Genomic DNA, 17,406 nt, shown 5'->3' with positions numbered 1-17,406 from the left:
AAAAAAAAAAAAAAAGAAAGAAAGAAAGAAAAGGAAAGAAAAAGAAAAAAGAATTTCACTTACTAGAGCATCAAATCCCTAAGATAATTTAGAACAAAGCCAGAAAAGTGAAGAAAATACAAAAATCTTTACAGTGAGTTGCATTAAAAAAAAAAAAACTTGAAGATGTCAGATCAACTCATTAATGTGTTGATTAATGTAATTAAAATCCCACTGTTTTTTTTGTGGGGAGGGTGGGAGAGTCACTTGTTAAAATGATTCTAAAGAGCATCTGGAAGAATAAACAGGCAAGAATAGCCAAGAACATTTTGAAAACTAAAGATGAGTTTGGAAGACGATTGGTTTTGTACTATCAACTACTTATAGATTTTACATGAATTTTAAAGGGTAATCTGAGTCCTCGAATAGACAGAAATAGCCATAGATCTGAAAGAACACTTAAGACCTGATCTAGCTATCCATGAGAGTATGTATAATCAAAGTCTTTGTGTGTGAATCAGGAGTCTTTCAGGTGCAAGGTAAATAAGCTCATAATTGCTTAAGCAAAGGTGGTATTTGCTTTAGTGACTCCAGAGAAAGCTCAAGTGCCTGTCTCCCCCTGACTTTGATTCTTTTTGGGGTTGGCTCCATTCTCTCCTGTTGCTAATGGCTTCCTTTGTGCAACCAGAGGAAAGGAGGTGTGGTTTTTTGATACTTCCAGTCTTCTATTTTTATAGCTTGAGATCAAAGAGGGAAGTGACCTTCCTTAGAGTCAGTGTGTAAAGTCCTAAGGAAGATACCACGTGGGGTGCTGGGGCCATGTGCCCATCCCTGGCCCATGATGATGGGGATGCTACACTAACTGGGGGCCACCCATGGCTGTTCCTGCCTTGAACTGCCAACTGGCTTTGCAGTGCAGCTTCACCAGAATCACATGGAATAGTAGGGATAGGAATTGTTTCCCAAAGAGAGTGTGTGGGGTGGTAAAATTACTAGTGGGGGAGTAAGGGGACAGGCCATTGGGCAGACTGGAGCAGCATTTACTTACTCAGTCATTGAGAAAAGGATGGAACATTCAATAAAGGATGCTGGACACAGTTTGTGCTCTAAAAATTTTGTGTTTCACCTATTAATTTATCCCTCCCCTTAGCCCCTGGCAAACACTGATCTGTTTACTGTCTCCATAGTTTTGCCTTTCCCAGAATGTCATGCCCTTGGAATCATACAGCAGGTAACCTTTTCCAATTGGCTTCTTTTATCTAGTAATGTGCATTTAAGATTCCTTCATGTCTTTTCCTGGATTGATAACCCATTTCTTTTTAGTCCTGAATAATATTCCATTGTATGGTTGTACCACAGTTGATCCATTCACCTACTGAAGGTCATTTTGGCTGCTTCCAAGTTTTGACAATTTGAAAAAAAAATTTTGAGACAGGGTGTGATTGTGTTTAAGATACTGGTCTCCTGAACAACTGAGCTCACGTGAACCCCTCTCCTCAGCCTCCTGGGTAACTGGGATTACAGCTATACACCACCGTGCCCAGTGTGACAATTATGAATAAAGCTGCTATAAACTTCTATGTAGGTTTTTTGTTTGGACATTGGTTTTCAGTTCATTATGGTGAATACCAAGGAGTGCAATTGCTGGATTATATGGTAAAAGTATGTTTAGTTTGCTAAGAAACTGCCAGCTGGGTGTGGTGGCTCACGCCTGTAATCCTAGCATAATGGGAGGCTGAGACAGGAGGATCCCTTGAAGCCGGGAGTTTGAGACTAGCCTGGGCAACATAGTGAGACTTCATCTCTACAGAAAATTTAAAAATTAGCTGGTCGTGGTCTTATGTGCCTATAGTCCTAACTGCTTGGGAAACTGAGGTGGGAGGATCACTTGAGCCCAGGAGCTGGAGGTGGCAGTAAACTGTGATCATACCACTGCACTGCAGCCTGGGTGACAAAGCAAGACCCTGACTTTAAAAAAAAAAAAAAAAAAAAAATGAGTCAGAGGGTAAGGAAGCAAAAATAAGTAAATAAATAAATAGAAGATAAAAGAAAAATCTATCTTTCAAAGTGGCCGTGCCATTTTGCATTCCTACCAGCAATGAATGAGAGTCTCTGTTGTTGCACATCCTCACCAGCATTTGGTGGTGTCAGTGTTCTGGATTTTGAATATTCTATTAAGTATATAATGCTGTCTCACTTGTTTTAATTTCCAATTCTTTAGTGATGTATGACATTAAGCGTCTTTTTAATATGTTTACTTATCATATATGTATCTTCTTTAGTGAGGCCTTTGTTTAGGTCTTCTGCTCATTTTTAAAAATGGGTTTATTTTCTTATTGTTGAATATTATGAGTTCTTTGTCTATTTTGAATACTTGTCTTTTGCTTTATTTTTGTGTTTTTTTTTATTTTTTTTTTATTTTTATCTTTTTGAGACAAGTTCTCACTCTGTTGCCCAGGCTGGAGTGCAGTGGCATGAACATGGCTCACTGCAGCCTCAACTTCTTCCAGGCTCAAGCAATCCTCTTGCCTCAGCCTTCCGAGTAGCTGGGACTATAGGTGCACACCACCACACCCTGCTAATTTGAAAAAATTTTTTGCAGAGGCGGGGTCTCACCATATTACCCAGGCTGGTCTTGAACTCCTGGCCTCAGTCAATCTTCCAGCTCTCAGCCTCCCAAAGTGCTGATTATAGGCCTGAGCCACTTAGCCTAGCCCAGAATTTATTTTTTTATTTCTTAGTTTTGAAAAAATATAGGACCTCATAAAAGTCAGTCTAGATTTGTACACATTATGTTTTTGGTGTATATGTAAATGGATTCTTTGTGAATCAATTTGGTTTTGTTTTTTTGCTTTTAAAAATACCAGCACTGGGCTGGGTGCTGTTGCTCATACCTGTAATCCCAGCACTTTGGGAGGCTGAGGCAGGTGGATCACCTGAGGTCAGGAGTTTGAGATCAGCCTGGCCGACATGGTGAAACACTGTCTCTACTAAAAATACAAAAATTAGCTGGGCGTGGTGGCACATGTCAGTAATCCCAGCTACTCAGGAGGCTGAGGCAGGAGAATTGATTGAACTTGGGAGGCAGAGGTTGCAGTGCTCCAAGATTGCGCCACTGCACTCCAGCCTTGGCGATAGAGCAAGAGTTTGTCTCAAAAAAAAAAAAAAAAAAAAAAGAAAAAAACCACAGCAGTGGCTGGCCAAGGTGGCTCACACCTGTAATCCCAGCACTTTGGGAGGCCAAGGCAGGTAGATCTCTTGCGGTCAGGAATTCAAGACCAGCCTAGCGAACATGGCGAAACCCCATCTCTACCAAAAATACTAAAATTAGCCAGATGTGGTAGTGCACACCTGTAATTCCAGCTGCCTGGGAGACTGAGGCATGAGAATCACTTGAACCCTGGAGGCAGAGGTTGGAGTGAGCCACTGTATTCCAGCCTGGGTGACAGAGGGAGACTCTATTTAAAAAAAAAAGAAAAAAAAGGCTGGATACAGTGGTGCACGCCTGTAACCCCAGCACTTTGGGAGGCTGAGGTGCTCAGATTGCTTGAGCTCAGGAGTTTGAGACCAGCCTGGACAACATAGTGAGACATCATCTCTTAAAAAAAAAAAAAAAAATACCAGCACTTGGTCAAAAGATTTCAACAGTGCAGAAAAAGAAAGTTGCTATATCTTTTCTCCAAATTAGTCTTGTTTCTAGTTTCATTATCCAAATAATCACTACTAATAGTTAAAACATTTTAAATACACATTGGGAGTTTGTCCTATTTAATATAAATTATTTATTGAGCAAATAATCACTGCTAGTATATTTTGGATACTGGAATTTTCATATGTAGGGGTCCTTGAATGTAAGGTGCCCCTTTGGTAGTTCTGTGCTTCTTTTACCTGTACTGTAACATAGGGAAAGATGTTACAAATGGTTAGTATCTATTCTTAAACACCAGCCCTTCCACTAAAGGTAAACAGCAAATAAATATATAAATGAAATTTTGGTATTGGGATTACACGGGTTAAACACATCCGTATTTCATTATTAATATTTAAGAATATAACAAACTTCTTATTGGCATTTGGACCTTGTAGCTAGGGAAAGATTAAGCTTTGTTTATTTGTGCTTTGTTTTTTTTCTTCACTCAGATATTTGAGGGTTTCCCATTTGAGGAATACATTTATTAATCAAGCTTTAGTTGCAAGATATTTGATCTTAGAGAATACCATCAACCATTCTTCTTTAAGCTTCCTAACTTTACCCAAATTTGGTTGGATCTACTCAAGAGTAGTTTGGGTAGTTCAGAAATTTTATTGGAAAGGGAAATAATTTTTGACCCAAATTAGATAAAGCAACTCTTGGGTAATGATTTCTTTTCTTGTTCTCTCTTTACAATCAATTGAAAGTAGTAGTAAGGCTGGGTGGCAAAAGAAAGAGGCCTGGGGAGAATCGGGTAGTTTTCATTATGTCTTTTCATAGCAGCTAAGTGGGAAGGGACCAAGAGGAAATCAACTGAAAAACCATCCTTCTGAAACATTGGCCTAAAAAACTGTAGTCCAGAAATTGAGTGCAACTGGCAGTGGCATTTAAAAGGAATGCTCTAATTTCTAGGAAAGCAGGCACGAGTACCTCTTAAAAGAAGAAAAAAATGAAAACTGTAATTTAGGACACACAGACGAGTATCCATTCCCTGTACTTTTACTCTCGTGTCCTAACCAAGGAAGGGTTACCATAGCAAATATGGCATTCCTTAGCCATGATTCACTGTTGTAAATGCCTGCAGCATTCATAAAAGTAAGATATATGGGCTCTTTCTTTTTCCTTTTGAATCCGTATTTCTGTATTTAAATCTGTATGTCAACATCTGTATTTTCTGTCTCTCTTGTTTTTTTAAATCTTGGGAGATGGTACAAATTATTTAGGGGAGTGAATAAGTTTCTTGTCTACAAATAGAGGAGAGAGAAGGCTTTTTGTCTTTCTGCTTTGGAACTGGAGAACTTCCTATTTAGGCACGGCCTTTTTCAAGTGACCTTGTATTGTTATCAGTACTGTAGAAGGTAGGCACATTGTACAGACTTTAAAATGTAAAGCTTTTAGGCATTCCACTTGTAAACCTTGGCTTTTTAAAGAAAATTACATGTTCATTGTGAATATTTTCTTATCGCCCTATCTCTGTGCACATGCAGACTTCCTTTGGCTACATTCTGAAAGGTATAATTGTCTTCTTTAAGGACAGTAGACATCTATAGTTCTTAGGTCAAATTGTCCTCCTTCTGGTTTTGTCAGTTCTCAGCCACATTGTGTGAGCATCCATTTTCTTGGATCCTGGTTTGGAGCTCATTTTAATGAACATCACGTCCCTTTTGAGACTATGTGGACATCAGGGTGGGTAGATGTTCCCCTGTGAACAGAAGGTTCCTCCCTAAGGAGGTGCTTCTCTGTGTTGAGTCTTGCATCTGGGCACACAGAGCCCAAAGCAGGAAGAGTTGAGTCTGAATAGGGAGGCCTGTAAGCCTCACTGCTCTGCCACGGCTAGGCCTGGTTGGCCATGCTCCAGGAGCCCTCAGGAGGCTCTGAAGTGACTCTGCCTCTGGGAATTTTACAGAGGAGCTAATATTTGAGATCTCCAAAGCTGAGTGAGAGGGTGATTCTTGAAAAGGCAAGGCATGCCTCGGTCCAGTTCTGTGGGGCTGTCATAGAAGAGGGCTCGGAAGCTCTTGTAAGTGAGGCTGGAAAGGTAGGCAGTGTTACCATAAGGAGGATGGAAATGACACAGATAGGCTAAGGAAGGGGACCTCGGTAATCATGCAGCGATGGCCTAGAAAAGGGAGAGGCTCATGGCAGGGAGACCAGTTTGGAGGCTGCCACAGTGTTCTACTGAGAGAGAAAGAATTAAACTCAAAGCACGGTCAGGGAAGGTGGAGGGGCAGGATCTGATTTGGAAGTGTTTTGTTTTTTGGTTTCGGGTACAAGGATTTGGAAACCTCTTGACTCCGTAGATGAAGGAAAATGAACCAAGGAAGACTGAAGTTTCCACTCAGGGAAGAAAACACAGGAGTAGGAATCGATTTAAGAGAATGGCAGGCAGTTGTGTTTTGAACTTGTTTAGTGTGAGGTGATATCTTTGTAGGGATGTCTAGCTGGTAGCTGCAAGTACAGGAGGCTAGATGTGTGCATGAGTTTCTTGGTAAAGATCCATCTGCAGTCTCCTGAAGATGTCACTCAGATTGCACTGCCATCACCCCAGGGCCCAAGAGAAGACACTCGCTTCTCTTGGTGTCTAGGCGGGTTTGAAAAAAATCAAACAGTACAAAATCATGCAAATTCAGACCTCTACTCCACCCCAGAGGAAAGTCCTGCTAGCAGTTTTTGTGTATTCTTCCAGAAATCTGCCTTGCAACATGTTTGAGTATATAAATAATCCCAGAAAGAATGGGCCAGACACTAGCAGAAACTCACCACACACACTGCGCTGGGCATGCAGAAACTTCGCGAAATATACTGGTGTGTGCTGTCACTGCATTCCTGGATTTGGGGGTCTTCTGTGTCCCCAGGTATCAGTATTGCCCACAGGCTGACCACTGAGCTCCTTCCACAGCCGACCCACGTCACCCTCTTTCGAAGTGTGTCTGCAAAGCTAGATTATTAGATTGTTTCTGCTTTGTGTTTTCTTTAATGAATTTTTTTATGATGAAGTTCTTGTTTTAAAAATATACAGTGGTAATTAACATGTATGCATTTTTCTTAAAATGACCCCCCCAGTCCCTCTTCAGATGTAATCACTGTTAACAGTATCGTATATAGACCCTGTTCTGTGTGGGGTGGGCAGTGGGCCAGTTAGCGGGTGGAACATGCATACTCACAACCATATTTTTCACATGGGAAAATATAAAGGTGACAACAAATCTCCTGGTCTGTAATCTCATCAAGCAGACAATAACCACTGTTTGAAAAGCGGACAAATACATGCTGATTTTTAAAAAAAATTATAGTAGTACAGAAAGATACAAAAAAAAAAAACAAGTTAAAGTCTTCCTAACTCTCCTGCCTGTACCCTCCACTGGGCAAAAGTCCCTGTCCCTAAGGTAGTATCTGTTGACAGTTCTCCTTGCAATGCAAATAGGAGCGTGTTGTGTATCTGCCTCTGTGTGTATGTGTTTACATGTTTTTTTTTTTTTTTTTTTTTTTTGAGACGGAGTCTTGCTCTGTCATCCAGGCTGGAGTGCAGTGGCGTGATTTCAGCATGCTGTGACCTCCGCCTCCCGGGTTCAAGTGATTCTCATGCCTCAGCCTTCCGAGTAGCTGGGATTACAGGCAACCACCACCACACCCAGCTAATTTTTGTATTTTTTGTAGAGATGGGGTTTCACCATGTTGGCCAGGCTGGTCTGAAGCTCCTGACGTCAAGTGATCCACCCGCCTCAGCCTCCCAAAGTGCTGGGATTACAGGCATGAGCCACAACTCCTGCCCCTGCACATGTCTAACGCACACAAAGGGGATTCTGCTGAACACATTTTTTTGTGCTTTTTCTTTCCAACTTAACATATTTGACATCTTTATCAGCTTATATAGCTTTACTTCATTCTTTCAAAGAGGTTATTGGCTATAAAGAGAAAGTCAAAGAGAAAGTCAGTCAATGGGTGCTTCTATGATTATTTAATTAGATCCTGTTGATGGACATTGATACAATTTCTAAATTTTTTAGTATCCTAAATAATCCTGTGGTAAACATCCTTATACAGATGTCCTTGTTCGCTAATGAGAATATTTCTGGAGGATGGTGAGAAGGGAAATTTTAAAAATTATTTATATAAACATTATCATTTGTTAGTAGAATGACCTCAGGAGAGGTTGTAGTAATTTATGCTTCCCCACATGCATATGAATGTCTTTTCAATATATTGTTTCAAAATTGGATATCATGAACCTAAAGATATATATATATATGTATGTATTTTTTTTTTTTTTTTTGGTGGGGGGATGTCCTGTTATTGACAGTTATCGAATAGAACTTTGTTAGTTCCTTCATGTAAGGATGAAGTTGGTAATTATTATTTTTTGTGTTTGTGTGTGTTACTTTCTTTTTTTTTTTTTGAAGTTGGTAATTAAAGGGATCTGACTTCAGTTATGGAACTGGGAAAACAGGACCTTGATGTGGAGGTGGGCTTAGACATGCTCTGTCTGGGCAGATATCTCTTAGGAAGCAGTGTCACCCCTGAACAGAAACATGGATGAGCCGCAGGGGACGGTGCTGAGCAGAGGGGCTGGCCGTGGGTCATCTGCGGCCATTGACCTGGAAGGCACAAGGGAGTTTTCCACCTTTCCTTTGGTTTTGAGAGTGCAGAAGCTACTAAGCAACTCACAACGTGCCCAGGGTGGTGGTCCAACTGAAGGATGTGAAACGGTTCTTCCTTTCCCAGCCAAAGAACTTGAACCTCCCACCCTGTGACAAGCATTATAAAATTCACATAATTTTGATAGGCTGGATTCCCTTTCTGTAGCAGATCTTTCCTCAGAACAGAAGTGGTTTTTTGTTTTTTGTTTTTTGTTTAACTTAAATTACCTGTGAGTTTTATTTTTTAAATATGGAATATGTTTTTTGGACACCTCCTTGTCATATTAAATGTTGTTATTAAATTTGAGATTTTAATATAAATTTTACCCCAGCAAATTAATTTTGTTTCTCTTACCCTCTTGTTTTTGGCATCTTTTCCCGTTATATAGTGGTGCTCATGTCATCATATTGCTCTTATGTGACTTTTCCTTTGTGAACAGGGATCTTGTTCACTTTTCCTTTTTTAACTTTTTTTTTGTTTTTTCGAGACGGAGTCTTGCTCTGTTGCCCAGGCTGGAGAACAGAGGCACAGTCTCAGCCCACTGCAACCTTTGTCTCCCGGGCTCAAGCGATTCTCCCACCTTAGCCTCTTGAGTAGCTGGGATTACAGGCATGCACCATCACGCCTGGCTAATTTTTTGTATTTTTGTAGAGATGGGGTTTCACCATGTCATCGAGGCTGGTCTCGAACTCCTGGACTCAAGCGATCCACCTGCCTCAGCCTCCCAAAATGCTAGGGTTATAGGCATGAGCCACTATGCCTGAGTCACTTTTCCTTTTAACATAAAAACACTGATATCCTAGAGAGGGCACTATATTTTGGGTACCTATGAGTTCAGATCACAGAAGAGTTGTATTCTATACTTTTTTTTCATCATTCTTACTTCAGTATGATGTATTTTATAATTTTATATGAGAAACTGTAACACTGGGCATGTGTCATCAAGCAATACCTACTCATAAATCATATTAAATTTTAATCCAAACATGGGACAAACTGAAGTTTTCTCTGTGTACTTGAATGCTTTCAGAGGCATAAAATTATATTACCATGTGAAAGCAAGCCAACAAAATTCCTCAGGCGTCCACTCTGCCACTCAAATGAGAGCCAGACTTACAGTGCACACTCTACAAACAAACTTCCAGCCCGTCAGGGTATTTTAAGTGCCTGAATATGCAAGGCACTGTGCCAGTAAAATTACTCAGTCCCAAGGATAGAGCCTGTTAGAATTATTTTAAAATCTGTACTTGAAGTTTATTTCCTCAGTGTTCCAAGATATTTTATCTGGTTGTTCTCTGAGTATTTCACATGTAGCTAGTTACATATAGGTGAGATAGTGATGCTTGTGCCTGGTGTGGATGAGAAACTGAGCCTGGCAGACCTGAGATTGGATTTCCTCTTCTGACTTTGCAAGTGTGGCTTGGCTTTAATAGCCCTCCTCTTTTTCCGTATTCCTCTTTCCCCCTTCCATTTTGCAAATATGCATCAATCAAAATACAAATTGATTGCAAATATGCGTCAATCAAATTGTATTGTATTTTGATTGATGCACATATGCATTGATAGTTACACATGTGCATCAATCAAAATACAATAACCTGTGGAACCATTTTTTTCTGAAATAGGAAGGTGGTGCCATGGGCTATTGATTGTTGAGGGTAGTCTTCAGAGCTTGTCTTACAAATCTATAGTAATTTTCCCCCAAATTAATGTGCTAGTTAGAATACTAGATTGCAGCACTGAAAGTGAATTTTAGAATCTTTTCCAACTTTTTACCAAGTTCAGAAAACCGTTTTATTGGACCTTTGTTTGCCTCATGGTCATCTGGTTTCTTTATGCTGATAATGACAGGGACCTTACTAACCTACAAGGCAACCCAGTCCATCCTGGGCAGCTATGATCATTGGAAAGCTCTGAATCATTCATCTGGAAGCTGCCTATGGCAGAATAGTGCAGAACATATGCATTGCACTATGTTCTACAAAACTACATTAAATAAGTGTACCTTTTCATTGTTAGATGTAAGTGACCCAGGGCAAGGATCATGTTTGATGAGCCAGTTTTCTCCTAGTGCCTTGAACATAGGCACTTGGTAATGTTTAGAGAATGAATTCTTTTTTTTTTTTTTGGAGACAAAATCTCACACTCCACCACCCAGGCTGGAGTGCAGTGGCACGGTGTCAGCTCACTGCAACCTCTACCTCCCAAGTTCAAGTGATTTTTGTGCTTCAGCCTCCTAAGGAACTGGAATTACAGGCATACGCCACCACGCCCAGCTAATTTTTATATTTTTAGTAGAGAAGGGGTTTCGCCATGTTGGCCAGATGGTCTCCAACTCCTGACCTCAGGCAGTCTGCCTGCCTCAGCCTCCCAAAGTGCTGGGATTACAGGCATGAGCCATTCGCCTGGCCAGAGAATGAATTCTTAATCAGTTTCTTATGACTTCATATTGACTGACAGTTGTGCTAAATACTTTTTGCCTTTATTTGAATTAGAAAATTTGTAAGGGGGCCTTCAGAATAGATGCAGTCACATTTAGGAGTTTTTTCCCCCCTATTAGTTAAAATGCAGTTTTTCTATGGATCTGTTTTAGAACTACGAATAAACTCTGATCAGTCACTGCAGACTATGCAGTAAGATAAGAAGCAGTCCATTTGTTCTGTCGTTTATTCATGGCCCTCATCTTTGCCAGCTGACTTGTGCAGAAGAGCACAGCAAACTGTAAGCTTCCTAACAGCTATTCCCATTCAGCTGCTGTCTTCAAGAAGCAGAAGACCAAGATAGAGACCTTAGAGAACATAATCAAACCTGGGAAACTCAAATCAAAACAAAACACAACTTCAAAACAGAAGTTGAAGGTCCTGAAGGTACCCAGAGGCATAGCAAGGAAAATGGCCCCACTGGGATATCTTTTGGATTCACCTACAGACCTCTCTGGAGTTTTAAGATCCACTTTTTGTGACATATTGCATAGCAAACAGGCCGAACGCTGTTGTAAATCATCCTCTGCGAAAGGCCCAGGTTTTGAAACTGAAGGCCTGAAAAGGCTCCTGCTTACCAGCTGTGTGCTGTACCTGACACACTGAAGCCTGAGAGTGCCAGTCACCTGTCAAAGGGAACACAGCTGCCCTCAGGCAGAACCTGAGTCTAGAACTCAAGGTTTTTGACTCTTAGGCTAAAAATAAAAAATCAGAAGGAGGAACTATGGATTGCTTAATCAGTCACATTTTCACTTTCCAGAGTTTCTTGTAGCACAAGTTATAGCCTTTGGGGATTAGGATGTAAACACTTTTTTTTCCTTCCCTAAAGCGATTTTTGGTCTGTCAGTTTTTCCAGCTTCCTGCTCTGGGCCCTGAAGGTGCCACACAATTGCAGGCATGCTCCTACTTCAAGGCTCTGTTAAGCTGTGGCTGCCCTTCCTTCCCACTGCTGTGCCCCAGGCCAACCCCTCTGCCCCTTCCTTCCCCTGAGGCGCTTTGCACCTGTTGCTCCGAGCCTTCTGGTCTATCCCAGTTAGTAGAGTCCCTGTGCTTACCTCCGTGGCTCAGTCCTCATGGGTGGTCAGTGCTCTAGGGAAGGTGAGCTGACCTCTTCACTTTCCCTTCCCAGCCATTTATAGCTCTTCATAGCCTCACCAACTTAGAAAGGGATGCTGCTTTTCTCTCTGTCCCCCATCCTGACTACATTCAAGTCATTGCTCAGCCCAGTGAGTTTGTCCTTTCTTCCAGACCAGTAGTTTTCCCCCAGGCCCTCAGGCTTCAGCTCTTGAAGGCATCCTTAGCCCCCCACCACTATGATAGCCAGGCGCTGCGCCTGGCCACGGGGTGTAGGTATGTGTGTGTGTTTTGTTTCTGGAGCCCATTCCTTTCCTTCTACCGTCTTCTAGGCCTTCATCCAATCCTCCTGCAACTTGATTCATGACTTTTCCCTGCATCTAGTCTAGTCTCTTTGCTGGTCTGTTGTTTGCATAGTTGCCAGTTTAATCTTCTTAAAATGCTGCATTTTTGAAGTCAGTCTCTCTCTAGTCCCTGTCAGAAACATTTAAATAGCTCTGTTGCCACAGGGGGAAAGCTTGAACCTCTTAGCCAGTCAGTCATTCAGAGCCTGCCCTCTACTGGGGCCTGCTTTCCTCTCCAGATGCTTCTCCCACTCTGCCTGCCACAGCCCTTGTAGCTGGCTGATTGCCCTGTACCTTGCAGGCTCTGGAAGTCTTCAGCTCCTTCATGGAGCCTTTGTCTACCAGCCATTCTTTTCAAGACTTTGCTGTTGTTCACTGCCTGATTTGTTCATTTGACACTTAATTCACTGAGCAAACATTATGAAAGACGTACTGTTTGCTACTGTGAGGAATGGATCCCCAAGAGGTAAGAGGGTCAGTCCCTACTGCCAGGAAATTTGCCTGGATTCAGTATCTTCTTGTGTCTATTAGATCAGAAGTGGAAAGGCAGAGGCCAGGCTGTATGCTTTTTAAATTTTATTTTATTTTATTTAAATCACCAGCACCTCAGCAAGTGTTTTGCACAGGAAATTTCTTATGTTATTTAATTATTTTGGTTTTTTTGATTAAATTCTGTACATGCCCATTTTAGCTTATCTTGAGTTATAACATTAAAATTAAGGTAGTCATCAACTGAATTATAAGACCTAATTAAATAAGATTATTTAAGATAGTGATTTCTCATTAGATTGGCCCTATTCATATTAACTTTTCTGGTTTTTTCTTCAGTCTGCATGAAGAAATCAGTGATTTTTATGAATACATGTCTCCAAGACCTGAGGAAGAGAAGATGCGGATGGAGGTGGTGAACAGGATCGAGAGTGTAATTAAGGAGCTCTGGCCCAGCGCTGACGTGAGTCCCTTCCTGGGTAGCCTATGCTTGGGACAGTCCTTGTCCACGGGCCAGAGGCCTATCTGCTAGTATCTCATGCTAGTCCTCACATGCAAGTAGAAGTGCACTGTAGAGTTGTGGTCTAATTAAATTTTAATGGCAAAGAATTTTCTGCAGTCTTTAGAATTTGAGGCTTACTAATTATTTTCATTGGATTGGATGACTAACAACTTTTTTTTTTTTTTGTAGTGCTAATAGCAACTACTAAAGGCAAGCTATTGTTAGAAATTATTAGTGTAAAGAGAAGAAAGACAAATCAAACCTCATTGTTGTAGTGGTCTGTTATTGGATATGATATATCAAAACCTCATTACTACTTAGTTCCAGCCTGCCAGAGTAAACATTATATAATTGTTTACAGCTGAATGAAAATGTCAAGTACGAAATTTTGTCACTTGTGGCTAATGCAGGCATAAGTCTTTTCTTATTTCTTTCCTGAAATTGCCATTTTTCATCTCTCTCAGACCAGCTAATTGCCTTTTAGACAGCTCCCAGTCAGTGAACAAAATGATTGCTTGGGATTTCTTCTTGGCTTATTTGTTGTTTTTGTTACTGGTACCAAGTCTTTTGTTTTTTTTTTTTTTTGAGATAGGGGTCTCACTCTGTTGCTGAGGCTGGAGTGCAGTAGTGCGATCATGACTCATTGCAGCCTTGATTTCCTGGGCTCAAGTGATCCACCTCAGCATCCCGAGTAGCTGGGACCGCAGGTGCACGTCACCACACCTATCTGATTTTCGTATTTTTTTGTAGAGACTGAGTCTCACTGTGTTGCCCAGGCTGGTCTTGAACTCCTGGGCTCAAGCAGTCTGCCCGCCTTGGCCTCCCAAAGTGCTAGGATTATAGGCGTGGGCCACCACACTTGGCCTGTTACTGGTACTAAGTTAATACTTCACTTTTTAGGGCACTTTGAGGGCCTGTTTTATGATTTTGTGTATGCAAAGAAGTAACAAAATAATAGAATCCATTACTTTGTGTTCTGTAACTTTTCTTTAGGCACTGTCCTGGGTGGTGTTTTTGTCCAATTGGCAAAACAAGGAAGTTTCACTGTATGTAAAACTTGCATGTATATGACAGTATATATATGACGCTGTAGGTAAAGGGAAAAGGCGAGGATACTAATATTTTATGAACAGTGACCATATGTCACATTCTTTCTCCTATGTGATCCAAATCAGTGGTTCTTAGCCGGTGATTATTTTGCTCTCCAGGGGGGCGTTTGGCAATGTCCGAGACATTTTTGATTGTCCTGGCTGGGTATGCACTGCTAGTACCTAGTGGGTAGAGGCCATGGATGCCGCCAGCCATTGTGTGATGAACAGTATAGGCCCTTACAACAAAGAATTATCCACTCCCAAATGCCAATGTTGAGAAGCCCTGGTCTAATTTAACCCTTATCTTTCTTAGGTGGAGGTTGACTATCTCTCTCTCTCTCTCCAGCCAGCCAGCCAGCCATCATCTGTCTACCTACAGATGAGGAACATGAGCTTGTGGTTTAGGTTCCCAGGTCCATCTCGCCTCAGAGGTTGAACTTGTTTCACTGTTTATCCTTTTCCCCCGCCCTGAGATGGAGTCTTGCTCTGTCGCCCAGGCTGGAGTGCAGTGACACAGTGACATGATCTCAGCTCACTGCAGCCTCTGCCTCCCAGGTTCAAGCAATTCTCCTGTCTCAGCCTCCTGAGTAGCTGGGATTACAGGTACCCATCACCACACCTGGCTGATTTTTGTGTTTTTAGTAGAGATGGGGTTTCATCATGTTGGCCAGGCTGGTCGTGAACTCCTGACCTCAGGTGATCCACCTGCCTCGGCCTCCCAAAGTGCTGGGATTAAAGGCGTGAGCCACTGTGCCCGGCCTATCCTTTTTTATTACAATTACCTGCATACGTATTTCTGCCTGAGTTCCCCTGTTCTCCATGGGTTGAGCTGGAATGCATCCCAGTTTTATGCCACAGCACGATGTTATAAAATGATGGTGCCTGGTGTTCTCTGTGGAATTGACCTAAAGGCCCACACTTGCCCTACAGTTAGTCTGATCCCAATTTAGTAATCTATTCGAAGTCTCCTGCTCAGAGAACAAAAATTAAGGATTTGTGATTGTGTCTCTGGATAATGAGGGAACATTATTGATCTGAACTACTTCTGGAAGTTTCCTGTGGTTGGCTTTCTGTATCCTTAAGTACCACACCTCCATATTAAACCAACAGTGGATTGAAAATATTCAGAAAAAAACTATTAAAATAACAATGCACCAATAAAAACAATACAAGTTATTTTTAAAATACAGTATAACGACTATTTAGATAGCATTTACATTGTACTAGGTATTATAAGTAATCTAAAGATGATGTAAAGTATATGGGAGGACTCGCATAGTTATATGCAAATACTCCACCATTTTATAGCAGTGACTCTAACATCTTCAGATTTTGGCATAGTGGGACTGGAACCAGTCTCCTGCCGATACCAAGGGACAACTGTATTTTGGTCTCTGTGTTTCATATTTGAACCAGGTAAGTTGAAATTATATTCAGAATGTCTGCTTGTGAAACAGAATGCCCACTTCATGAAGAATGGGGTTAGAAAAAAAAATACTCTTGTCATACCGAAAAGTACCAGTAGAGGGTAGCAAAAACTGACATTTCTCCATATCTTGGTGACTTTATCTGATACCTCAATATAATAACTTCTTTTTCTGTTTCAGGTCCAGATATTTGGAAGTTTTAAAACTGGACTATATTTACCTACTAGGTTAGTACACTCATGAATCTTTTAAAGGACTGTACCTTTTCCTAGAGTGTATTCGTTTTGGCTGTCAAATTTGTAAGGAGTAGAAACAAAACAAATTTATAAAACAAAAATGGGACTGGGCATGGTGGCTCACGCCTGTAATCCTAGCAATTCAGGAGGCCGAGGAGGGCGGATCACTTGAAGTCAGGAGTTCAAGACCAGCCTGGCCAACATGGTGAAACTCCATCTCTACTAAAAATACAAGAATTAGCTGGGTGTAGCGGCACGCGCCTATAATCCCAGCTACTCCGGAGGTTGAGGCAGGAGAATTGCTTAAACTCGGGAGATGGAGGTTGCAGTGAGCTGAGATTGTACTCCAGGTTGGGCAACAGAGCGAGACTCTGTCTCAAAAAAATAAATAAATAAAATAAAAATAAAAAATAAAAAAGTAAAGGATTTACCAGCATTTAATTTGATTTACCTTGAAGTAGAATATCACTTCACATCTCCAAGATGTAGATGGTACAGAGAGATGGAAAAGGGATCATATTGCAGTGGAATCAGTTAGTTACTAATTTTAGAAATTGACTACCTGGCAGAGTATTGCTCAGTCCCATAACTTAACCCACTGACACAGATGTTAATGTAGTCTCATGATAAAATGTCTGATTGTATATCCTCTAGAATGTGAGTTCCCACTGTCTCACTCACTCACTCACTCTCTCACTCTCGCTTTCAAATTAAGAACTCAATTCTACTAGTTATGGCTCCAGCATCCTGATCCAGAAATTCAGGTACAGATCTCTTCTCTGAGAAAGATCTTGGCCTTTCAGGACTCTTGTTCAGTTTCAGTCTTCTCAAATGAGACCTCTCTTGATGCACAGCCTTGGAGGCTTTCTTTTGGAAATGATGTTTCCCTGAAGGGTGAATACTTGCTCTCTAAGAATTGAAATTGTTTGAACATTCCGTCATGGTTATTACTATTATTACTTAATCTCTCCAGAATAAAGTCAGCGTCATGTTTTTCCATTTGAGCTTGATTTGGTACACTTTAGCCCAACTTAAAGTGTGCTGAAGTGGGTGGACCCTGGCAATTTCCATTCTTCCCATAGATGTCCTTGGCCTGCAAAAGTCATAAAATACTCAACTTCGAGTTCATATTTCTTACTTAGGTTCTCAGCCTCAGTAAAACATGAAAAATCACTCTTTCTTAAAAAATTTAATTAAATTTTATGAATACGTAGTACATTCACATAGTTCACATTTGGGAAAGGCACAAAAATCAATACAGGGAAAAGTCTCAGTCCCACCTCTGCCCCCTGGTTCTCCGTGGAACAGCCACTTGTTTTTTTGTTTTGTTTTGTTTTGTTTTTGAGATAGAGTCTGGCTCTGTCGCCCAGGCTGCAGTGCAGTGGCGCGATCTCGGCTCACTGCAAGCTCCGCCTCCCGGGTTCACGGCATTCTCCTGCCTCAGCCTCCCGAGTA

At 41.3% G+C, this 17,406-nt stretch overlaps 1 protein-coding gene across 2 annotated transcripts in view; it reads left to right on the top strand.

Moving 5' to 3' along the window:
- PAPD5 (PAP associated domain containing 5) overlaps window positions 1-17,406 on the top strand; it is a 94,244-nt gene that overhangs the window by 55,552 nt on the left and 21,286 nt on the right. For both annotated transcript variants that reach the window (XM_011988650.1, XM_011988651.1), the window contains exons 2-3: window positions 13,035-13,158; window positions 15,896-15,942. In XM_011988650.1, coding sequence (XP_011844040.1) covers window positions 13,069-13,158; window positions 15,896-15,942 — 137 coding nt within the window. In that variant the 5' untranslated portion in view covers window positions 13,035-13,068. The remainder of the gene's footprint in view (window positions 1-13,034; window positions 13,159-15,895; window positions 15,943-17,406) is intronic.

Source organism: Mandrillus leucophaeus, unplaced genomic scaffold (assembly GCF_000951045.1).
Source record: "Mandrillus leucophaeus isolate KB7577 unplaced genomic scaffold, Mleu.le_1.0 Scaffold333, whole genome shotgun sequence".
NCBI lineage: Eukaryota > Metazoa > Chordata > Mammalia > Primates > Cercopithecidae > Mandrillus > Mandrillus leucophaeus.
The sequence above is the reverse complement of the archived record's forward strand: the minus strand, read 5'-3'. Positions and strand labels throughout refer to the sequence as shown.